General features: G+C 38.5%; 1 protein-coding gene across 3 annotated transcripts; it reads left to right on the plus strand.

The window, feature by feature from the left end:
• The first annotated feature begins 23,117 nt into the window (after nt 1–23,117).
• On the plus strand, nt 23,118–25,185 carry LOC139897064 (PLASMODESMATA CALLOSE-BINDING PROTEIN 5-like). Of its 3 annotated transcripts, XM_071879711.1 has the most exons (4): nt 23,118–23,490; nt 23,610–23,637; nt 24,816–24,880; nt 25,100–25,141. In XM_071879711.1, exons 1-4 carry the CDS (start codon nt 23,145–23,147, stop codon nt 25,105–25,107), a joined length of 447 nt encoding a protein of 148 aa, XP_071735812.1. In that variant the 5' UTR covers nt 23,118–23,144; the 3' UTR covers nt 25,108–25,141. The 3 variants fall into 3 exon arrangements, with proteins under 3 accessions (XP_071735812.1, XP_071735811.1, XP_071735813.1); XM_071879710.1 differs by having other exon boundaries at nt 24,816–25,185; XM_071879712.1 differs by lacking the exons at nt 23,610–23,637; nt 25,100–25,141 and having other exon boundaries at nt 24,816–24,987.
• The last annotated feature ends 672 nt before the right edge of the window (nt 25,186–25,857 follow it).

A 25,857-nucleotide genomic window follows, 5' to 3' on the forward strand; every position in this document is an offset into this window, starting at 1 on the left:
CAAGTATAAAAGCATGTTAGAACGTTTGTAATAAAGTTTGAGTTGACCTTTCAAAACCTTACCATTAGAAAGGAAATCTTATTACGTTTCCAACGATATTTGATTCATCGAAAACGGAGTTACGGTCAAAAAGTTATGGCCAAAACAAGTTTGCTGAAGTTCGGATGAAACAGGCAATTGTCACGGCGCGACAAATTGCTCCGCGGCGCGACAAATGCCTATGTTGAAGGTCAGAAAGCTTGAAAAACATGTTCTAAAATCACCCTTTGGGCCACGGCGCGACAAATTGCTCCGCGGCGCGACAATGGCCGTGGCCTGGTACCAGGTCAGTTTCAAATGTTCAAGTCTTGGTCAAAACTTCAAACAACCATAAAACGCAAACCGTAAACAACTAGAAGACGTATCTTATACCGTTGGAAAGCTCTTTTGACAAGGAACACAACTAAGCACTTATCATCAAACGACAACATCATTTACAATAGCCGAAGACTCCTCAAGTGATCATTAAACGTTCATTTCAAGGTTTCAAGTTCATCAAATGCAATTTGAGTTTCGGGAAACCAATTCACACATATGATATGCCGTTTTGAAGGTAATGGAGCATACATTACTACTAAACACTAACAATTAACATTCCATGACATTCAAGCATCCAAAAATTCATGTCAAGAACTATCAAACCCTAGTCAAACATCTCAAAATCAATAATCATGTTTTTGAAGTTTTCTTAATCAACCTACACATCAAAACGAAACTAATGATACTAGTAACACTTTTAAAACATGCACTTTAACAATCTAACAACATTTGATTATCCAAAATCAAGGATTTAGCAAGCAATTTTCATATTGAACTAGTTACACCAAAAACAACGAATCGAGCATACAAATTACATACACGACATCACAATGAGCCATAGACACTAATTAACAACTTTATAACTCAAAAATCTCAAGAACACATAAAATTAGTGATTTTAGAAAGTTACCCAAATGAGATGAAGTTGGTACCAAAATGAAGAGGATGAAGAGAGGATCACGAATATGTAATTTATTTGGTTGCTAGCTCCCTAATCCGGATTTAGATGATGAATGAATGAGGAAGGAAATTGGGTGTGTTCTTGCTAGAGAGAAAGAGGGAGAGAGAGGGAGATGGTAATGAATGGGTGAAAGGGGTTTGACCCTTTGACCTAGTCAAGGGTTTGATCCCTTGTCAAGTTTAGTCCCTCAACTTTCGTTCGGGTGCGGGAATTACCTAAACGAGATAATTTAAAACGCGTATCAACGGGAGATGTTATAAACATATAACAGACTTTATATTAGTATAACGGAAAAGTAAATAGAAAAAGGCGGGATGTTACACAAGCTCCACCGCCACCGGTTATCCAACCCATTCGTAATGGGTGTACATACAAAGAGTTTCAAAGCTGCAAGCCCCACAAATTTAGTGGAATGGGGGGGGGGCGGTTGGTCTCACTAGGTGGTTCGAAAAATTAGAATCTGTGTTTCGAGTTAGTAACTGCTCAGAGGCGAACAAAACCAAGTTTGCTTCATGTACGCTGTCTGACAGCGCACTAACTTGGTGGAACACTTTGGCTCAAGCAAAGGGTATTGATGAGGCATTTGCTACCCCATGGGAGGAATTCAAAGCGGCCATGATTGAAGAGTATTGCCCTAGGACAAGATCCAGAAGATGGAGATTGAGTTTATGCAGTTGAAGTTTGTGGGAAACGACCTCGATGGTTACAACCGAAGGTATCTAGAATTAGCCCTGATGCGTCCTACCATGGTCACCCCGGAATTCAAACGTATGGAGAGATACTTGTGGGGACTTCCTAAGTCCATTAAGGGAAATGTCACCTCGTCTAAGCCACCTAATGTCCCGGAGGCAATGCGCATGGCGCATAATTTAATGAACCAAATTATCATCGATGAACCGAAAAAGGCTAAGTCTAAAGCAGGTAGTAGTGATAAGCGTAAGTGGGATAACAACAAGGGTATAGCCTATGATCAAAACCCGGCGAAGCGACATGAGGGTTTCAAAGGAAACAACAACGGTGGGAATCCCACTCCGAACACCAACTCAAATCCCAACTACAAGGGCACCCTACCGAAATGCAAGAGGTGCTACAAGCACCACACCGGGTATTGTAACGTTGTTTGTGAAAAGTGAAAACGGACTGGGCATATTGGTAGGGACTGCAAGATTACCACCATGACTGGGAAGCCGAACCCCAATGGACCGAGAAAGTGTTATGAATGCGGACAGACGGGCCACTTCAGAAATGAGTGTCCCAACAAGCGAAAGGACGGCGGACCACCGCGTGGACGAGCTTTCAATGTTAATGCAAGGGATGCTCGTAAGAACCCCGACTTGGTGACAGGTATATTCACTATCAACAATCTATTAGCTTTTGTCCTATTTGATATTGGTTCCGATAGAAGTTATGTATGTAGACACTTTTGCGATAAGATAAATTGGTCGTTAGTTCCTTTAAAGGAGAGTATGCTTGTAGAGGTAGCCAATGGAAAACTTGAGAAAGTTGACCATATTAGCCGAGGAGCCATTATCAACATAGCTGGTGTGGATTTCGAGATTGACCTGATACCCATTAAGTTGAGAAGCTTTGATGTTATTCTCGGTATGGACTGGTTGACCAAGATAAGGGCCGACATTATCTGTGGAGATAAAGCTCTTCGTATACCACACGGAGACGGCGAGCCACTGATCATTTACGGAGAGAGATCTACCTCGAAGCTGAACCTCATTAGTTGCGTGAAAGCGTAAAAGATCATGAAGAAAGGACGTCTTGCTGTGCTAGCACATGTGAAAACATTAGAATCCGAGGTGAAGAGTGTGAACGATGTTCAAATTGTGAACGAGTTTTCTGATGTTTTTCCTGAAGAATTTCCTGGATTACCACCACCAAGAGCAGTAGAGTTTCAAATTGATTTAGTTCCAGGAGCTGCACCTATAGCTTGCGCACCTTATCGACTCGCACCTTCCGAGATGCAAGAGTTGCAGAGCCAACTACAAGAACTGTTAGATCGTGGATTTATCTAACCAAGTTTCTCGCCTTGGGGCGCACCTGTTCTATTTGTGAAGAAGAAGGACGGATCATTCCGCATGTGTATCGACTACCGTGAATTCAACAAATTGACGATCAAGAATCGGTATCCTCTTCCCCGAATTGACGATCTTTTTGATCAACTACAAGGATCAAGCATTTACTCTAAGATCGATTAGCGATCCGGTTATCACCAGCTGAGGGTGAAAGAGAGCAACGTGATGAAGTGATGTTATGCTAGGTGTATATGAAATAGCTTATATTTTACAAGGAAATACTATTAAATACGATACAATTTTACATAAGATATTTATTTATTTATAGAATGGATATACTTAAACCTTGCTACAACACTTATAGGCAGTGTACCTAATCGTACAGTAGTGTAGTTTTTAGTAAGTCCGGTTCGTTCCACAAGGAATCTTTTAAACAAAGCTTAACGCTATATTAGTTTTATTTATAAAAATACAAATATATATAAGTAATATTATTATTATAAAAAAGGGGGTTTTTACCGTTTAATGACCGGTTTGTCGATTTTAAAACTTTAGTCGCAGTTAAAACCTAATGTAAAATATTAAATAAATAAAAGACTTAGTTTAAAGCGTAAAGTAAATAACGATAATGAAATTGCGATAAATAAAATTGCGATAAAATAAAATTGCGATAATTAAAAAGTACGATAATTAAAAGTGCAATTAAATACAATAACAATAAATAAAAGTGCGATAATTAGAAGTGCAATTAAATATAAAATAAAGGAAATTAAATATGAAATAAAATAATTATGCTTATTTAAACTTCCGTAATCATGATGTTTGACGTGTTGATTTTAGTTTTATGCCCATGGGTTAATTGTCCTTTGTCCTGGATTATTTAATATGTCCGTCTGGTTTTTGTCCATAACAGTCCATCAGTCATAAATATAAAGTGCGAGTATCCTCGTCAAATTATCCTTATACCCGAAGTTAAATATTCCAACTAATTGGGGACTTAAACTGTAACAAGGTTTTAATACTTTGTTTAATAATTACACCAGGTTATCGACTGCGTGTAACCCAAGGTTTTAATACTTTTTTGTTATCAATTACACCAAGTGTCCTTGTATATAATTTCACCCCTTTTTTAATAATTCTAGTGGCTATTAATCTATTCCCGTGTCCGGTTAAATGAACGATTATTTGTACATATAAATACCCCTCCCATCGTGTCCGATCGAGTGTATATGGTTATTTATAGGGACGTCCAATTGTAAATTTTTATATTAAAATTAATAAACTATCATTTAGTTAAACAAATATAAAGCCCATTAATAGCCCATAGTCTAATTTCCACAAGTGTCGTTCTTTTGTCCAAACCCCAATTATGGTACAAAGCCCAATTACCCAATTTTAATAATTAGCCCAACATCATGATTACTTCGTTTCAAATAAGCATAATAATAACTTAGCTACGAGACATTAAATTAAAAAGGTTGAACATAACTTACAATGATTAAAAACAGCGTAGCGTTACACGGACAGAATTTCGACTTACACCCTTACAACATTCGCTAACATACCCTTATTATTAGGATTTAAAATTAAAATTTAATATATATATATATATATATATATATATATATATATATATATATATATATATATATATATATATATATATAAAATTTACGTATGATGAAGAAGGAAAAAGATGATTAAAAACGATCAAAATACGTTGGCTTTTATAGGCATTTTTGTCCAGGGAGGCTCCGCGAGTCGCGGTATTTTTTCACTACAAACTCCGCAACTCGCGGAGTTTGCTTTTACAGCTCACACAAGTTTGGATCTTCTTTGCCGACGGTTTATTATATAAATATAATATATATATATATATATAATTTATATAATTAATTGTATATTATATTATATTTATATACATAGTTAACTTGTAATTTTTAGTCCGTTGTGTCGAGCGTTGAGAGTTGACTCATGTCCCGGTTCCGGATTTTCGAACGTCCTTGCGTACAATTTAATATCTTGTACTTTGCGTTTTGAATCTTGTACTTTTGTAATTTCGAGACGTTTCTTATCAATAATTGCAACCTCTTTGATTGTATTTTGTACTTTTGAGCTTTTTAGTCATTTGCGTCTTCAATTCGTCAAATCTGTCTTTTGTCTTCACCTTTTATTATTTAAACGAATATCACTTGTAAATAGAACAATTGCAACTAAAAGCTTGTCTTTCTTGAGGAATAATGTTATGAAATATATGTTCATTTTTAGCATTATCATGAAGACTGCATTCAGAACTCGTTATGGTCATTATGAGTTTCTTGTGATGCCATTCGGTTTAACCAACGCACCTGCCGTGTTCATGGATCTAATGAATCGTGTCTGCAAGCCATACCTGGATAAGTTCGTTATCGTCTTCATAGATGATATCCTCATCTACTCCAAGAGCGAAGAAGAGCATGAGCAACATCTTCGATTAGTGCTTGAACTCTTGAGGCAAGAGCAACTTTACGCTAAATTCTCCAAGCGTGAATTTTGGTTGAAGGAAATCCAATTTCTGGGTCATGTTGTGAGCGACCAGGGTATCAAAGTTGATCCCGCCAAGATTGAAGCTATCAGCAAGTTGGGAGACTCCCACTACTCCAACTCATATTCCCCAATTTTTAGGTCTCGCCGGTTATTACCGAAGATTTATTGAAGGTTTCTCTCTAATTGCGCGTCCTTTGACCGCGGTGACTCACAAAGGGAAGAAGTTCATTTGGGAACCTGAACAGGAATCTGCATTTCAAACCTTGAAGAAGAAGTTAACCACCGCACCTATCTTATCACTTCCTGAAGGCAGTGACGATTTCGTCATTTATTGCGATGCTTCGAAGAGTGGTTTTGGTTGTGTACTGATGCAACACACAAAGGTTATCGCTTAAGCCTCTCGCCAACTGAAGATTCACGAGCGAAATTACATAACACACGATCTCGAGCTTGGAGCCGTTGTCTTTGCATTAAAGCTGTGGAGACACTATCTTTATGGAACAAAGAGCACTATTTTCACCGATCATAAGAGCCTCCAACACATTTTTGATCAGAAGCAACTAAATATGAGATAGTGTCGATGGATCGAGATACTGAATGACTATGACTGTGAACTTCGTTATCACCCTGGCAAGGCCAATGTTGTAGCTGACGCTTTAAGCCGAAAGGAGAGGATGACACCTCTTCGTGTTTGGGCTCTGAACATCACCATCCATTCAAATCTCAACAGCCAGATCCGATTAGCCCAAGATGAGGCTCTCAAGGAGGAGAATTTATCTCATGAACACTTGAACATACTCGTCTCTCGATTCGAGGTTAAGGAGACTGGAATCCGATGTTATGCCGGAAGAATTTGGGTACCTTGTTATGGAGATCTACGGAACCTTATACTAGATGAAGCCCACAAATCGAGATATTCGATTCATCCCGGAGTGGGCAAAATGTACCATGATCTTAAAGAACAGTATTGGTGGCCGAATCTTAAGAAGGACGTTGCTACTTATGTTGGTAAGGGTTTGACTTGCTCGAAAGTTAAGGCCGAGCATCAGAGGCCCTCTGGATTACTTCAACAACCGAAAATCCCACAATGGAAGTGGGAAAGGATAACAATGGATTTTATCACCAAGCTACCAAAGACGGGGAGCGGATACGATACTATCTGGGTTATCGTTGACTGTCTTACCAAATCTGCACACTTCTTAGCAATGAAGGAAACGGATACGATGGAGGGACTTGCTCAACTATACATCAAAGAGGTTGTATCTCGTCATGGTGTACCTTTGTCGATCATCTCAGATCGCGATACCCGTTTTGCTTCCAGATTTTGGCGTTATTTGCAAGAAGCCTTAGGGACACGTCTCGACATGAGTACTGCATATCACCCACAGACCGACGGACAAAGCGAACGCACGATTCAGACTTTGGAGGACATGTTGCGTGCTTGTGTTATTGATTTTGCAAAGGCTTGGGAAAGGCATTTGCCGCTAGCCGAATTCTCTTACAACAACAGTTATCACTCGAGCATTAATGCCGCACCTTTTGAAGTATTGTATGGCCGCAAGTGCCGATCTCCTATTTGTTGGGCCGAAGTAGGCGAAACGCAAATCACCGGACCCGTGATAGTCCATGAAACCACTGAGAAGGTTGTCCAAATTCAAGCGAGACTCAAGACGGCCCGTGATCGCCAAAAGAGTTATGCTGACCTTAAACGAAAAGACTTTGAATTCAACGTGGGTGACCGTGTAATGTTGAAGGTCGCACCTTGGAAAGGTGTGATCCGTTTTGGAAAACGTGGAAAGTTAAACCCACAATAAATTGGTCCTTTTGAAATCTTGGAACGTGTTGGACCCGTTGCCTACCGTTTGGATCTTCCGACTCAATTGAGCTCAGTTCATCCTACTTTCCATGTATCAAATTTGAAGAAGTGTCTTGCTGAACCGGAACATGTCATACCATTGGAGGAACTTACGATTGACGACAAACTCCACTTCGTGGAAGAGCCTGTTAAAATTATGGACCGTGAGGTCAAAACTTTGAAACACAACAAGATTCCGATTGTCCGAGTACGATGGAATGCCAAACGAGGACCTGAGTTTACCTGGGAACGAGAGGACCCAATGATGCAGAATTATCCTCACCTTTTCCCGACTCCTCCATCTACCTCAGCTTAAAATTTCGGGATGAAATTTTCTTTAACAGGTGGGTAATGTAACGACCCCAGATTTTCCAACGTTTAATTAATAATGTTTATTATTAATGCTTACGTGTTAATGAATGTATTTCTATACATTTACTTGTTACCGTACTTGACTTTACATGTCCCGACACGTCTTAGTGACACACGAACTTTTCACGAATAATATTTCGGATATTATTTACATTCATGATTAATTTTTATTAATCATTTTTAATTAACTAAGGTTACTAGCTAATTACTTAGGCTTTATTGGATTAATTTGTTAATTACTAGAACTTGGGCTTTTATTAATGTTAATGGACTTAGAAGCCCACCCTACTTATCTTAATGGATTAATTAGGAGCCTTTTGTTACAACTAGTCCATTAAGGTTTAAAACTAGTTTAGTTGGTAAAGGAAAGACTTGTTACATGTATCATTACACCTAGTTCCCATGCAAGCTTACTTTATTACCAATTTGAGCCAAATACATGCAAGAGACTAGTGGACACTTCCCTCCCCCTTTTGGTTGTGTGAACCGTCGGTTTGGGTGGGATAAAGGGAGGGTGCAAATTTTTTTTTTTTCGTTACTTGTTCACTAGTATCATTTCACTTCTCACTCACACACTTACTTGCATCTCATTTTCTCTCATTTTTCTCTCAAGTATTGTAAGTAACAAGCTTACTTTTCTCTCATTTTTCTTGTCCTAAAACCGTAGCAATATACATATACATCATCATCATTTGCTTGTTTTGATTACTTGATCTTTGTTGTTGTTGTTTCTTTACTAGTTATTAAGAATCAAACTCTCTAGTTTGTTCTTCATTTTATCTTGTTCATGCAAGAACATACAAGGACCAAAACTTTCTAGTTTATGTTCTACACTTAATGTTTTAAAGAAAGAAATTTCATGAGTTAAAATCATACTTGAGTTCATGTTGTAAACTTAAAGTTTACTTTCTTAAAGATCAAAGCCTTGGCTTGAATCTTTAAAGTATGAACAACCATGAACTTGTCACTTGTTTATTTAGTTTATTTCTTCATTTTCTTACATCTTAAATTCGTGATTATTGTTTTGAGTGGTCAAGTATTACTAGTTAATCTTGATCTCATTTTTCTTGAACAAAAGTTAACTTTATAAGTTCAAGAACATGGAAGTATAACTTTCTAGTTATAACTTCATATACTTATGAAAGAACAAAGTTTCCATAGCTTATGGTCTTCTAATTTTGTCATAATCAAGAGCTCATAAGCTTACATACACTTTACAAGATGAAAATCTAAGTTTCATAACTTATGGTTTCATGAAAGTAAAGATTCAAGTGTTATAACTTAGGATTTAACTTAGTAACTTTAGATCTAGACTTTTGGGTCTAGGATCTTCAAGATCTAACTAAGAACTATGTTTTATAACTTAAGATCATGATTAGTTAGTTTACTTTCAAGTTTGTAGTTCAATATTACTTTTATAATTCATGTATGTGACAAACCTAAGATTTTGATGTAACTTTGGTTCATCAAACTACATACAACTCTTAAGTGAGTTGTGCTACATATCTTAGACTTGTACTAGTGTTATGATGGTCAAAACTTGGTAAAGATAATGTAAACCCATCAACGAGTTGTACACTTGAAGCTACAAGCATCAAGGATGAGAACCGTGATGAACATCAAGCACCAAGAACCCACCGGAACACTTTTAGCTACTGTTTCTGGGTCTGACCCGACCACCTGGGATAATTTAAAGTTTATTATCAGTTATCTCTGTTCGAGTAGATTATTTTTCTTTTAAGACTCATCTTAATCCGAGTTACGGTTTAGGATCTATGGCCCTCCGAACGTCACTATGTCCTTTTAACGTTGTGCTGAAAATTCTGACCTACTCGTACTTAAACCGTCGCCAAGGTCAAACAAAGACGAGTTTGCTTCTGGAATTTTTACAGCAACTAAAGGAATTATATACGGAGCCATGGCCATTGGTCTCACCTTATTTCAGTGGTATAGAGGCCGTGGTGACTGATCGAAGTCAGCCTTTGTTTTAAACTCTTTTCTATGATGAAACTTACTTTATACTTTTTGTTTAATGATGATTGATGATGACCCTTAAGACCTAATTTACATACATTTAAACCTATTGGGACGATTTACTGACTTAGTAACTTTTGAATTAGGTTGAGGACTTTCTGGACCAACGTACTTGCTTACTTTTCCCGAGTCAACTTTACTACTACTTTTCCACTGTGAGTTATAGCATCTCTTTTTACTTTAACTATTTTAAGAACTGAGAATACATGCGCATTTTACGTTTTACATGCTAGGCACGAGTACTTAAACTTTATATATGTGTGGGTTATACAACGACATAAACTTTCCCCTTAGCTCGGTAACGTTTAGTCATTGGTCTTTGAACTGGTGAATGCGAATCTTAGATATGGATCCATAGGGTTTGACATCCCCACTCGGGCTAGTAGCGCTAGCATTTAAAGGGTGTTTAATACTTCGTAAACATACGCACTCGCCAAGTGTACTTTTAGGGGGTGATAAACGTTAAGTTAGTTACCAAGTGCCCACGGTTAAACATATACTTTTCATACGATTTTGATACGCTATTCGTAGCATTGAAATCTCGTGGCCTACCTTACATTACTGTTATACTTAAACTATAGCTCACCAACCTTTGTGTTGATGTTTTTAAGCATGGTTTTCTCAGGTGCTTAAGGTTGCTTGCTTCCGCTGTTGTACTAGTCATGCTTTGTAGACACCCGCTGCGCTTGTTAGAGTTGTCACCGCATGAAACGTTTTATTTGCATTCAAACTATGTTACCTTTTGAAATAATGATTTGTAACGACCATTGGGTCACACACTATTACTAATTGCTTCTGTTCATTGAAGCATACTTTTGTTGTAAGATATTTGATGTTGGTTAAGACATCACCTTTATTCATGAATGCAAACTTATTTTGAAACCGCATATAGTATTTGACCTTGTAATGATCCTGTTGTTGATGATTCGTGCACGATGGTTTTGTATGGGGCATCACATTTGGTATCAGAGCATTGGTTGTAGGGAATTAGGTTGCATTAGTTAGTCTGGACCGACCCGAGTAGGATTCACTAATAGGGCTAATCTACAACTTGCTAGTTTACTTGTTTTCGCGAAACTTGCTGCATGCTGCTGCTTACTTTTACTGCTATATGCCGTATGCTACTACATGATTTCACTACTTCATGCTATTATCTGTTTTTGATTGCTTGATACTTGTCATTATTGCCATGCTACTTACTGCTATACATGATCTAGTCTGTCATAGTTACTTTGCCTAATACATGCTTGCTTTATGACTTACTGACATAGAAAAAGTTATTTTTCCTTGTTCAGATGTCGGATATTCCACCTGTCATCATTTTGGACAGTGACACAGACTCATCAGCCACTTCACCGACCATTGTTGCCGATTCCCAGATGCCGTCATCGACACCCACCAGTGACCCTGGCGCTTCATCCTCTGGTGCCAGTAGTCATGCACCTGCCCCAGTGGTTACCTCTGACAGAGCCGAGGACCTCTAGAAGATTCCAGCTCCACTTTCCCCTGGACCCTCGGAGCCACAGCACCATCCCGGTGGTGCTGTGATTCCCGCGGATCTTGGGGAAGGTCCAGTCCGTAATGAGCATAACCATTGGTGCCGACGCGCTCCTAATGGACGTCTCGTGCCGATCAGACCCGCCAGATATCGACAGATGATGGCCGCCCGAGGAGAGCCACCTGTGAAGCCACCCCAGCCGATCTAGACGACCCATCATCCTCTGACTCATCATCCGACGACACCTCCTCAGACGACTCCAGTGACGATGATTCTGATGAGGACCCTGATGATGCACCTGTACAGCCACCCTCCACCCCGCCGAAGAAGCGGTACCGTTTCAATGGCACCGTCATTCCGGGGATCAACGGAGGTCGAGCATTCACTGACGCATATGGTCGGCGTCGTAGAGTTATCGCCCGTAAGCGGCTTGTGCCGTATCCTGCTGATCCCTTCATCCATAAGCCTTACCAATTTTCAGCCTCTACTTCTGGAGCGGGACCGTCTGCACCACCGGCATCACCTGCACCACCAGCACTGCCTGCCCCACCATCTCCCACTGTCGAGGAACTGACAAGGGAGGTGGAGATCCTCCATGCTCGGGTAGCTGAGCTCGAGGACCAGATGTCTCATGTATTGGACATCCTACACCCACCTTCACCATAGGACCTTTGTAGTAGATTTCATTATGTAATCTCATTTGTAGTTTTATGTTCTATTTATGTATTGTACGAACCTATGCAGATGTATGCAACTTATTATTAATGAATGGAACTTTGTGTTGATTAATTCTTGCACAATGTTCTATTTACGTTACTGTGTGATGACTTTGTGGTATCTGAATCTATTTGTGTGACTTAATTAGCATGTGTTGTGTTGATTCCATGTTGGTTACCATATAATGTATTATTACTATTTGAATGATGGATTTTGACTTGAGTCAAAATTTTTGTTTAGAACATCATGGCCAATGGAAGATCAACACCGACCACAACCCAAATCGAGGAAATGATCAATGAAAGAGTCGCCGCAGCTTTAGCAGAAATGAACCCCCAAGCTCCACCGCCACCGGTTATCCAACCCATTCGTAATGGGTGTACATCCAAAGAGTTTCAAAGCTGCAAGCCCCACAACTTTAGTGGAACGGAGGGGCCGGTTGGTCTCACTAGGTGGTTCGAAAAATTAGAATCTGTGTTTCGAGTTAGTAACTGCTCAGAGGCGAACAAAACCAAGTTTGCTTCATGTACGCTGTCTGATGGTGCACTAACTTGGTGGAACACTTTGGCTCAAGCAAAGGGTATTGATGAGGCGTTTGCTACCCCATGGGAGGAATTCAAAGCGGCCATGATTGAAGAGTATTGCCCTAGGAAAGAGATCCAGAAGATGGAGATTGAGTTTATGCAGTTGAAGTTTGTGGGAAACGACCTCGATGGTTACAACTGGAGGTATCTAGAATTAGCCCTGATGTGTCCTACCATGGTCACCCCAGAATTCAAGCGTATGGAGAGATACTTGTGGGGACTTCCTAAGTCCATTAAGGGAAATGTCACCTCGTCTAAGCCACCTAATGTCTCGGAGGCAATGCGCATGGCGCATACTTTAATGACCCAAATTATCATCGATGAACCGGAAAAGGCTAAGTCTGAAGAGGGTAGTAGTGATAAGCGTAAGTGGGATAACAACAAGGGTAGAGCCTATGATCAAAACCCAGTGAAGCGACATGAGGGTTTCAAAGGAAACAACAACGGTGGGAATCCCACTCCGAACACCAACTCAAACCCCAACTACAAGGGTACCCTACCGCAATGCAAGAGGTACTACAAGCACCACACCGGGTATTGTAACGTTGTTTGTGAAAAGTGCAAATGGACTGGGCATATTGGTAGGGACTGCAAGATTACCACCATGACTGGGAAGCCGAACCCCAATGGACCGAGAAAGTGTTATGAATGCGGACAGACGGGCCACTTCAGAAATGAGTGTCCCAACAAGCCAAAGGATGGCGGACCACCGCGTGGACGAGCTTTCAATGTTAATGCAAGGGATGCTCGTGAGAACCCCGACTTGGTGACAGGTATATTCACGATCAACAATCTATTAGCTTCTATCCTATTTGATACTGGTGCCGATAGAAGTTATGTATGTAGACACTTTTGCGATAAGATAAATTGGTCGTTAGTTCCTTTAAAGGAGAGTATGCTTGTAGAGGTAGCCAATGGAAAACTTGAGAAAGTTAACCATATTAGCCGAGGAGCCATTATCAACATAGCTGGTGTGGATTTCGAGATTGACCTGATACCCATTAAGTTGGGAAGCTTTGATGTTATTGTCAGTATGGACTAGTTGACCAAGATAAGGGCCGACATTATCTGTGGAGATAAAGCTCTTCGTATACCACACGGAGACGGCGAGCCACTGATCATTTACGGAGAGAGATCTACCTCGAAGCTGAACCTCATTAGTTGCGTGAAAGTGCAAAAGATCATGAAGAAAGGACGTCTTGCTGTGCTAGCACATGTGAAAACATTAGAAACCGAGGTGAAGAGTGTGAACGATGTTCAAATTGTGAACGAGTTTTCCGATGTTTTTCCTGAAGAATTGCCTGGATTACCGCCACCAAGAGCAGTAGAGTTTCAAATTGATTTAGTTCCAGGAGCTGCACCTGTAGCTCGCGCACCTTATCGACTCGCACCTTCCGAGATGCAAGAGTTGCAGAGCCAACTACAAGAACTGTTAGACCGTGTATTTATCCAACCAAGTTTCTCGCTTTGGGGAGCACCTGTTCTATTTGTGAAGAAGAAGGGTGGGTCATTCCGCATGTGTATCAACTACCGTGAACTCAAAAAATTGACGATCAAAAATCGGTATCCTCTTCCCCGAATTGACGATCTTTTTGATCAACTACAAGGATCAAGCGTTTAATCTAAGATCGATTTGCGATCCGGTTATCACCAGCTGAGGGTGAAAGAGAGCGACGTGATGAAGACTGCATTCAGAACTCGTTATGGTCATTATGAGTTTCTTGTGATGCCATTCGATTTAACCAACGCACCTGCCATGTTCATGGATCTCATGAATCGTGTCTGCAAGCCATACCTGGATAAGTTCGTTATCGTCTTCATAGATGATATCCTCATCTACTCCAAGAGCGAAGAAGAGCATGAGCAACATCTTCGATTAGTGCTTGAACTCTTGAGGCAAGAGCAACTTTATAGCCAAATTCTCCAAGTTTGAATTTTGATTGAAGGAAGTCCAATTTCTGGGTCATGTTGTGAGCGACCAGGGTATCAAAGTTGATCCCGTCAAGATTGAAGCTATCAGCAAGTGGGAGACCCCCACTACTCCAACTCATATTCGCCAATTTTTAGGTCTCGCCGGTTATTACCGAAGATTTATTGAAGGTTTCTCTCTGATTGCGCGTCCTTTAACCGCGCTGACTCACAAAGGGAAGAAGTTCATTTGGGAACCTGAACAGGAATCTGCATTTCAAACCTTGAAGAAGAAGTTAACCACCGCACATATCTTATCACTTCCTGAAGGTAGTGACGATTTTGTCGTTTATTGCGATGCTTCGAAGAGTGGTTTTGGTTGTGTACTGATGCAACGCACAAAGGTTATCGCTTACGCCTCTCGCCAACTGAAGATTCACGAGTGAAATTACACAACGCACGATCTCGAGCTTGGAGCCGTTATCTTTGCATTAAAGCTGTGGAGACACTATCTTTATGGAACAAAGAGCACTATTTTCACCGATTATAAGAGCCTCCAACACATTTTTGATTAGAAGCAACTGAATATGAGACAGCGTCGATGGATCGAGACGCTGAACGACTATGACTGTGAACTTTGTTATCACCCTGGCAAGGCCAATGTTGTAGCTGACGCTTTAAGCCGAAAGGAGAGAACGACACCTCTTCGTGTTCGGGCTCTGAACATCACCATCCATTCAAATCTCAACAGCCAGATCCGAGTAGCCCAAGATGAGGCTCTCAAGGAGGAGAATTTATCTCATGAACACTTGAACATACTCATCTCTCGATTCGAGGTTAAGGAGACTGGACTCCGATGTTATGCCGGAAGAATTTGGGTACCTTGTTAAGGAGATCTACGGAACCTTATACTAGATGAAGCCCACAAATCGAGATATTCGATTCATCCTGGAGCGGGCAAAATGTACCATGATCTTAAAGAATAGTATTGGTGGTCGAATCTTAAGAAGGACGTTGCTACTTATGTTGGTAAGTGTTTGACTTGCTCGAAAGTTAAGGCCGAACATCAGAGGCCCTCTGGATTACTTCAATAACCGGAAATCCCACAATGGAAGTGGGAAAGGATAACAATGGATTTTATCACCAAGCTACCAAAGACGGTGGGCGGATACGATACCATCTGGGGTATCGTTGACCGTCTTACCAAATCTGCACACTTCTTAGCGATGAAGGAAATGGATACGATGGAGAGACTTGCTCAACTATACATCAAAGAGGTTGTATCTCGTCATGGTGTACCTTTGTCGATCATCTCAGATCGCGATCCTCGTTTTGCTTCCAGATTTTGGCGTTCTTTGCAAGAAGCCTTAGGGACACGTCTCGACATGAGTACTGCATATCACCCACAGACTGACGGACAAAGCGAACGTACGATTCAGACTTTGGAGGACATGTTGCGTGCTTGTGTTATTGATTTTGGAAAGGCTTGGGAAAGGCATTTGCCGCTAGCCGAATTCTCTTACAACAACAGTTATCACTCGAGCATTAATGCCGCACCTTTTGAAGCATTGTATGGCCGCAAGTGCCGATCTCCTATTTGTTGGGCTGAAGTAGGCGAAACACAAATCACCGGACCCGAGATAGTCCATGAAACCACTGAGAAGGTTGTCCAAATTCAAGCGAGACTCAAGACGGCCCGTGATCGCCAAAAGAGTTATGCCAACCTTAAACGAATAGACTTTGAATTCAACGTGGGTGACCATGTAATGTTGAAGGTCGCTCCTTGGAAAGGTGTGATCCATTTTGAAAAACGTGGAAAGTTAAACCCACGATACATTGGTCCTTTTGAAATCTTGGAACGTGTTGGACCCGTTGCCTACCGTTTGGATCTTTCGACTCAATTGAGCTCAGTTCATCCTACTTTCCATGTATCGAATTTGAAGAAGTGTCTTGCTGAACCGGAACATGTCATACCATTGGAGGAACTTACGATTGACGACAAACTCCACTTCGTTGAAGAGCCTGTTGAAATTATGGACCGTGAGGTCAAAACTTTGAAACACAACAAGATTCCGATCGTCCGAGTATGATGGAATGCCAAACGAGGACCTGAGTTTACCTGGGAACGAGAGGACCAAATGATGCAGAAGTATCCTCACCTTTTCCCGACTCCTCCATCTACCTCAGCTTAAAATTTCGGGACAAAATTTTCTTTAACAGGTGGGTAATGTAACGACCCTGGATTTTCCAACGTTTAATAAATAATGTTTATTATTAATGCTTACGTATTAATGAATGTATTTCTATACATTTACTTGTTACCGTACTTGACTTTACATGTCCCGACACGTCTTAGTGACACACGAACTTTTCACGAATAATATTTCGGATATTATTTACATTCATGGTTAATTTTTATTAATCATTTCTAATTAACTAAGGTTACTAGTTAATTACTTGGACTTTATTGGATTAATTTATTAATTACTAGAACTTGGGCTTTTATTAATGTTAATGGACTTAGAAGCCCACCCTACTTATCTTAATGGATTAATTAGGAGCCTTTTGTTACAACTAGTCCATTAAGGTTTAAAACTAATTTAGTTGGTAAAGGAAAGACTTGTTACATGTATCATTACACCTAGTTCCCATGCAAGCTTACTTTATTACCAATTTGAGCCAAATACATGCAAGAGACTAGGGGACACTTCCCTCCCCCTTTTGGTTGTGTGAACCGTCGATTTGGGTGGGATAAAGGGAGGGTGCAAATTTTTTTTTTTTTGTTACTTGTTCACTAGTATCATTTCACTTCTCACTCACACACTTACTTGCATCTCATTTTCTCTCATTTTTCTCTCAAGTCTTGTAAGTAACAAGCTTACTTTTCTCTCCTTTTTCTTGTCCTAAAATCGTAGCAATATACATATACATCATCATCATTTTCTTGTTTTGATTACTTGATCTTTGTTGTTGTTGTTGTTGTTGTTGTTTCTTTACTAGTTATTAAGAATCAAACTCTCTAGTTTGTTCTTCATTTTATCTTGTTCATGCAAGAACATACAAGGACCAAAACTTTCTAGTTTATGTTCTACACTTAATGTTTTAAAGAAAGAAAGTTCATGAGTTAAAATCATACTTGAGTTCATGTTGTAAACTTTTTTTTTTTTTTTGAAAGGCAAGCCATGTTGTAAACTTAAAGTTTACTTTCTTAAAGATCAAAGCCTTGGCTTGAATCTTTGAAGTATGAACAACCATGAACTTGTCACTTGTTTATTTAGTTTATTTCTTCATTTTCTTGCATCTTAAATTCGTGATTATTGTTTTGAGTGGTCAAGTATTACTAGTTAATCTTGATCTCATTTTTCTTGAACAAAAGTTAACTTTATAAGTTCAAGAACATGGAAGTATAACTTTCTAGTTATAACTTCATATACTTATGAAAGATCAAAGTTTCCATAGCTTATGGTCTTCTAATTTTGTCATAATCAAGAGCTCATAAGCTTACATACACTTTACAAGATGAAAATCTAAGTTTCATAACTTATGGTTTCATGAAAGTAAAGATTCAAGTGTTATAACTTAGGATTTAACTTAGTAACTTTAGATCTAGACTTTTGGGTCTAGGATCTTCAAGATCTAACTAAGAACTATGTTCTACAACTTAAGATCTTGATTAGTTAGTTTACTTTCAAGTTTGTAGTTCAATATTACTTTTATAATTCATGTATGTGATAAAACTAAGATTTTGATGTAACTTTGGTTCATCAAACTACATACAACTCTTAAGTGAGTTGTGCTACATATCTTAGACTTGCACTAGTGTTATGATGGTCAAAACTTGGTAAAGATGATGTAAACCCATCAACGAGTTGTACATTTGAAGCTACAAGCATCAATGATGAGAACCGTGATGAACATCAAGCACCAAGAACCCACCGGAACACTTTTAGCTACTGTTTATGGGTCTGACCCAACAACCTGGGCTACTATAAAGTTGATTTTCAGTTAGCTCTGTTCGAGTAGATAATTTTTCGTTTAAGACTCGTCTTAATCCGAGTTACGGTTTAGAATCTATGGCCCTCCGAACGTCACTATGTCCTTTTAACGTTGTGCTGAAAATTCTGACCTACTCGCACTAAAACCGTTGCCACGGTCAAACAAAGATGAGTTTGCTTCTGGAATTTTTACAGCAACTAAAGGACTTATATACGGAGCCATGGCCACTGGTCTCACCTTATTTCAATAGGTATAGAGGCCGTGGTAACTGATCGAAGTCAGCCTTTGTTTTAAACTCTTTTCTAAGATGAAACTTACTTTATACTTTTTGTTTAATGATGATTGATGATGACCCTTAAGTCCTAATTTACATACATTTAAACCTATTGGGACGATTTACTGACTTAGTAACTTTTTACTTAGGTTGAGGACTTTCCGGACCAACGTACTTGCTTACTTTTCCCGAGTCAACTTTACTACTACTAATTTTCCACTGTGAGTTATAGCATCCCTTTTTACTTTAACTATTTTGAGAACTGAGAATACATGCGCATTTTACGTTTTACATGCTAGGCACGAGTACTTAAACTTTATATATGTGTGGGTTATACAATGGCATATGTAACGACCCAACCAAAACCGTTATTGACGGCGCCGTTAACTTAGGTCCCGTTGCGTGGTCGTAGTCCCTATATGAGACTCGTTTGACCAAAATTATGTCGCATTCATTTGAAAGGTACAAGACTTGCAAGTTTAGTTTACAAAACCGTTCGACAACAAGTCTAAGTTTACAAAAGTCATAAAGTATAAATGAAATAACTTGCGACATAATTAGTTTAAAAACACAGTTGCTATAAATAGCGTAAGTATGTAAACAATATGTTTGAATCCAAAGGTGCTATCACTAGCGTATGCATGTATGTATGCTTGACTCCAAGCATGAAATCAGAGTGTATGCATGTATGCTTGACCCCAAGCAAGTATGAATGTACGCGGAAGCATGTATCAAATAGCCATGTATGAACCTGAGAAACATATAGAAAACTGTCAACGAAAAACGTTGGTGAAATCATAGGTGTATTAATAAAAGTTATATTTTGAACCACAAGATTTAGTATTTCCATAAATTGATCATCCAAAAGTTGCATTCCAAAAGTTGGTTCGCGAGCACCCAATTATCAATGCTTAACATTTCCTTCCATAGAACCCCATCACTTAGTGTTAGAACATACACTGTTTCACGAAAATATATTCCATTCGTAAACGGTAGCGAACCGTTTGAATGAGGGTTTGTCAAACCCATATGGATCCATACAACATAAGTTCTCGCTTACACCCGGCAAGTGTAACTAATGATAATCGAATTGAGGATTTTTGTTCTAAACTCGCTGTAGAATGTTTGTTTCATCGGACTTGTGTTCAAAACATAAAAGTAAGTAGTATAATATGTAACAAAGTATATGTTCCTCAGCCCACAATTTAAAAGTATAAAAAGTTGTTGAAAAGGTGGGACTATGATCTCACCTCGAGTGCACGAGTATAAATGTACTTCACAAAGTAAACGTGTGCATGAAAGTTGCTTAGCCTTGACCTAAACAAGTAAGTTGTATCAATTAACCGGTTACGACACAAGGTCGAGCGAAATGTGTTCAATTAGTCCTATGGCTCGTTACGACTCGAATAGTATAGCATGTGAATCACGTTGTCAAGTTTCATGCAAGAATCAAGTATAAAAGCATGTTAGAACGATTGTATAAAAGTTTGGTTAAGTTTGACTAAAAGTCAAACTTGGTCAAAGTCAACGAAAAAGTCAACACGTTCGGGTCGGGTCCCGAACTATTTTTCTATGCTAGTTATTCATATATAAGCATGTTAAAACAAGTTGCATGTAAATTGGAGGTCTAGAACATGTCAAACATTTTTAGTAAAAAGGTCAAGGGAAACAGAATCTGGACGCGGCTTATGTCGCGCCGCGACCTGGAGCGCCGCGCCGCGGCCATACACGGGGTCTGGTGCCTGGTCAGTTTCAAATGTTCAAGTCTTGGTCAAAACTTCAAACAACCATAAAACGCAAACCGTAAACAACTAGAAGGCGTATCTTATACCGTTGGAAAGCTCTTTTGACAAGGAACACAACTAAACATGTATCATCAATCAAAAACATCATTTTCAACAACCGATTTCTCGTCAAGTAATCAATAAAAGTCTATTTTCAAATTTTCAAGTTCATCAAATGCATTTTGAGTTTCGGGAATTCAATTCTCACATATGATATGCCGTTTTGAAGGTAATGAGGCATACATTACAACTAAACACTAACAATTAACATTCCATGGCATTCAAGCATCCAAAAATTCATGTCAAGAACCATCAAACCCTAGTCAAACATCTCAAAATCAATAATCATGCTTTTGAAGTTTTCTTAATCAACCTACACATCAAATTGAAGCTAGTGATGCTAGGAACACAATTAGAACATGAACTTTAACAATCTAACAACATTTAATCATCCAAAATCAAAGATTAAGCACACCCATTTTCAAATGTTCAAACTAGTTACTCAAAACAACGAATCGAGCAAACAAAACATATATTCATGTTTTACAGGAGCCATAGACACTAACTAACACAATTTCAAGTCAAAAACACGAATTTATAGAAATCTAGAGTTTTTAGAAAGTTACCCAAACTCGGTGTAGTTAGTATCAAATCGTAGAGAATGATGAGAGGATCAAGAATATGTAGTCGGATTTGTTGTGAGCTTCCAAGATTGAATTTAGATGATGAATGAATGGAATGGGTTTATGTGTGTGTTCTTGAGATGGAGAGAAAAGAGATGAGGGAGATGATGGAATGAATGAATGGTGGAAAAATGGGTTGACTAGTTGACCTAGTCAACTAGTTTGCCCATTTGACAACTCCGGTCCCTCGAGTTTCAAAGCGGGTGCGGAATTTAACCGATCGAATATTTTTAAAACGCAAGTTAACGAGAGATGTTGTAATCGAGTAACGGGATTATCAAGAACACTAGTTAACGAAGTGTACAAATATAGGTGACGAGAGATGTCATTAAAAAAAAAAGACGGTGTTAAAATAAATTTAACGAAAAAACGCGGGATGTTACAGCATAAACTTTCCCCTTAGCTCGGTAACGTTTAGTCATTGGTCTTTGAACCGGTGAACGCGAATCTTAGATATGGATCCATAGGATTTGACATCCCCACTCGGGCTAGTAGCGCTAGCATTTAAAGGGTGTTTAATACTTCGTAAACATACGCAATCGCCAAGTGTACTTTTAGGGGGTGATAAACGTTAAGTTAGTTACCAAGTGCCCACGGTTAAACATATACTTTTCATACGGTTTTGATACGCTATTCGTAGCACTGAAATCTCGTGGCCTACCTTACATTACTGTTATACTTAAACTATAGCTCACCAACCTTTGTGTTGACGTTTTTAAGCATGTTTTTCTCAGGTGCTTAAGGTTGCTTGCTTCCGCTGTTGTACTAGTCATGCTTTGTAGACACCCACTGCGCTTGTTAGAGTTGTCACCGCATGAAACGTTTTATTTGCATTCAAACTATGTTACCTTTTGAAATAATGATTTGTAACGACCATTGGGTCACACACTATTACTAATTGCTTCTGTTCATTGAAGCATACTTTTGTTGTAAGACATTTGATGTTGGTTAAGACATCACCTTTATTTAATGAATGCAAACTTCTTTTGAAACCGCATATAGTATTTGACCTTGTAATGATCCTGTTGTTGATGATTCGTACACGATGGTTTTATACGGGGCATCACAAGAAGTAGTGTTGGAGCTTGGTTACTGCAAAGTAGAGCAATAGGCACATCTTCTCATTCGGTATTCGCAATCTAAAACACTTTTATGCACCTTATAAACAGGCTATCGTTAAAATGATCTTAAATTTTATACTTACGTTGAATAATTTGTATACAGTGAAACCTCTATAAATTAATAATGTTGGGACTGAGATATTTTATTAATTTAGCGAGATATTATTATAGTGATAAATTAATAAATTATCAATTTAAAAAATTGTCTTATATTTGTGAGCAAGTCTCAAATTAATGCATCGATATTTGAAATTATCATGTCCATTCACTTTACTTATTTAAATAAAATATAAACAATGACCTTTAAAATTCTCATGTATTTAAATAAAATACACATTAATGAACTTGTCAAGTTCAATGTATATTGGGATTTAAAAAAAATTTTAGTAATTATTAATTTATAGTTTCGCTGAAACCAATATATTTACACTCGTATTTCAAAAAAATTATTATCTTATTATTTTATCGATTTGGGTCCAAATTTGTATTGGTCTCAAGTTGGGACCGAACAAACTATTATTTTTATCCAGGTTATTAATTTATCGAGTATTAAATTAGAGATTTAGTGTACTTATGTGATAACTGTAAAAACAAAGAAGCGACAGAAACCGTTTATTTACTACTCCCCAGGATCTATCTTTACTTCAGTTAAACAAGCCAACGGTCCTTTTTTTTCCTGTAAAAACCACAACCAAACAAACCGTCACCCATTTTCATTTTCAACAAACCATGTCTCTTTTTCTCTGCTTCACCCTTCTTTTCACTTCCGTCGCAATCCACCGCATCTCCGCCGCCACGTCACCAACAATCCAACTACCCGACGGCGTCACACTTAACCTCTGGTGTGTTGCCAAAAACAACGCCGAAGATTCCGCCTTACAATCCGCAATCGATTGGGCGTGTGGAATTGGTGGTGCTGATTGTACACCTATTCAACAAGGTGGGCCCTGCTATGATCCGGCTGATATTAGGAAAACGGCGTCGTATGCGTTCAATAATTACTGCACTAAGAATGGAATGACTGAAGATACTTGTAATTTTGCTAATACTGCTGCTTTGACTTCCCTTGACCCAAGTATACTATTTCTTCTTCTATTCATTTAATTAATTAATTAATTAATTAATTATTTAATGTTAATTATTGTATTAATGGTAGTTGGGTTAATTGAGTTGAGTTCATTTTTATATTTTCAGGTCACAGCAGTTGCAAATTCCCATCAAGGTAAGTAAAAATTGAATCTTGATACTTTTTAGCAATGCGATTTGAAAATTGATAAAAATTAGGGCTTTCAGCTCGGGTCCTGTTTAGGGTGGACGGGTCAAGTATTCATGAACTCACTTGCTTGACCCAATTAGGCAATTTGTTCTCAGGTTAGGTTAGTGTTGTGTTTCAAGTCCCTCTACAAGTCTACATTTTGGTGTACTTGGATGTGCATCATTACTGTTATTGGATAAGCTTGTTTTCAGAGCCTAGACCACTCTCTAAGTCTCTATGGTTACTGACATTTTTATCTTATCAATCGCTTAATCACCGTCACGTCAGTACCAAAACACTATAAGACCATTACCAATGGTAGGCGCCTTGGGCATGCCCTCGGCTTGCCCTCGAGGGCACCGTTGGCAATGGTGTGTCCTCACCTTACCCTCAAGCTTGTCCTCTAGCTTCGCCATGCAATTTTTCTTGGGAAAGCATAATTGAGCACGAGTCGCTCTCCTACTTTCTGCAATATTTATTTGTACCCATAGCATAAACAACTTGTAACTAATTTATTTAATTAATTTTGGTGGGGTATGTGATGGTGAGTAAGTATGTTATGGTTGGAAGTGGTATGTGATGGGGGAGGAAATGGAGAGAGAAAGTTGATGTGGCGGTGTGTGATGGGGAGGGAAGGACGTCATGGTTGAAAGTGGTCTAACAAACGAATAAAATAAACATACTTATCCTAACTAAATTTTACTACAAGCACCAAGTCATAATGTACAAACACATAACAACATGTGGGTCCACCATCTTTCTCACTTACGCCATACACATGGCGAAGCTCCCCACGGCGAGGTGGTGCGTAAGGCACCATGGCTATCGCGAGCAACCATAAGAACGTGTCTTGTAGACTTATTGCATTTAAAAAAGCCCATATGATTTTTTAAAAATGCTTATTAGCTTACAGTTATGAGCTACCGATTAATTTAGTTAAATTGTTTAAAATGCATTTATAGGCTCCTGAAATTGCAATAACCCCATAAGGTCAGAAAATAAGCTTTGCCAAACACCTTTAGTTCGTTATAAAATGAGGTCCTGCGAAAGAAATATCAAGATTTTGATTGAATTTTGGAGATCCATGTTTTAGATAATAAATGTATAATACATTAGGGAGTAACATTTAATATGTGTATTGGCAGTTTGGAAGGTAAGAATATACAAGGCACAAGTGCAGTAGGAGGGGCATCAACTGCAGATCTTACAAGTAAAGGAGTTAATAATAATTTTGCATTTGGTGGTGCTGATATGTTGTTTTGGTGTTTGATTTCTGTTATTATTTGGTTTTAATTTGGTTTCGTTATTTTCACTTTGGTAGAGTCAACCAGAGTTAGTTTGGCAAAGCCTCTAATTTGGGTGTATTTGCAAGGAATTTTGTTAATGACATATTTCAGTTAATTGGTCTGCTTGTGAATTTGACCTGCAGCCACGTAGAATTGATGCGGCTAGAACTTTCCTCAAGGAGATTGGCGACTTAATTGACTCTTAGATTTTATTTTGCAATAGTAGTTACTTATATTAAATTTTAGATCTACACAACATATAAGAGTCCCTAGTACTCTTAACACTAATTGGTGAGAGGGAGGTTCCATTGGTCTTATAAGCATACATTTGTTTCTTTCAACTTCGAATATGAGTCTATGGTTTGCGTCTATTAACGAATTATCTCCAACAAACCACTCGGATAACTTTAAGGTTTTGATCACGTTGAGTGTTATGAATATGATGAGTTAAATTTCTAGTTTGGTTTTTTTTGAAATATTCTAATTGTTGAAGTCCTGAAATTTCAGACTTCAAAAGTGTTAGTTTGTTTCAGACTAATGAGATTTTCCACACTGAAGTTTGTTACAATGGTTTCTAGACAACTCAGAAAACCATATTTGATTTGTTGTGATTAAGTTGGAAAGAATCAATCTTTTTTTATTTTTTTTAATTTTTTTTTTTTGGCGAAAAAACGAATACTCGTTTCAATCTATCGGTAGAAGTTGTTTCAATAGATTTAATGGAGATCATAATTCATGCGATTGAGCTTGATTTCTGGAAGAAAAGATCAAGCGTGAAGTTATTTTGTTCACAACCCTAGTTTGTATTTGTATAGTATAAATAGAACTAGCATATTATTAATGGTGGCAAACTTGTAAATACCCCCAACTTTGGGGGTATATTGGTAATTACTTCTTTCCT

This window comes from Rutidosis leptorrhynchoides, chromosome 3 (genome assembly GCF_046630445.1).
Source record: "Rutidosis leptorrhynchoides isolate AG116_Rl617_1_P2 chromosome 3, CSIRO_AGI_Rlap_v1, whole genome shotgun sequence".
NCBI lineage: Eukaryota > Viridiplantae > Streptophyta > Magnoliopsida > Asterales > Asteraceae > Rutidosis > Rutidosis leptorrhynchoides.

Bases quoted from the DNA above. Each gene is read 5' to 3' on its own strand.
- LOC139897064 (XM_071879710.1), top strand. From the start codon at position 23,145: ATGTCTCTTTTTCTCTGCTTCACCCTTCTTTTCACTTCCGTCGCAATC. The intron at 23,491-23,609 runs GTATACTATTTC...TTATATTTTCAG, and splicing joins TTTGACTTCCCTTGACCCAA to GTCACAGCAGTTGCAAATTC. The intron at 23,638-24,815 runs GTAAGTAAAAAT...GTGTATTGGCAG, and splicing joins AGTTGCAAATTCCCATCAAG to TTTGGAAGGTAAGAATATAC.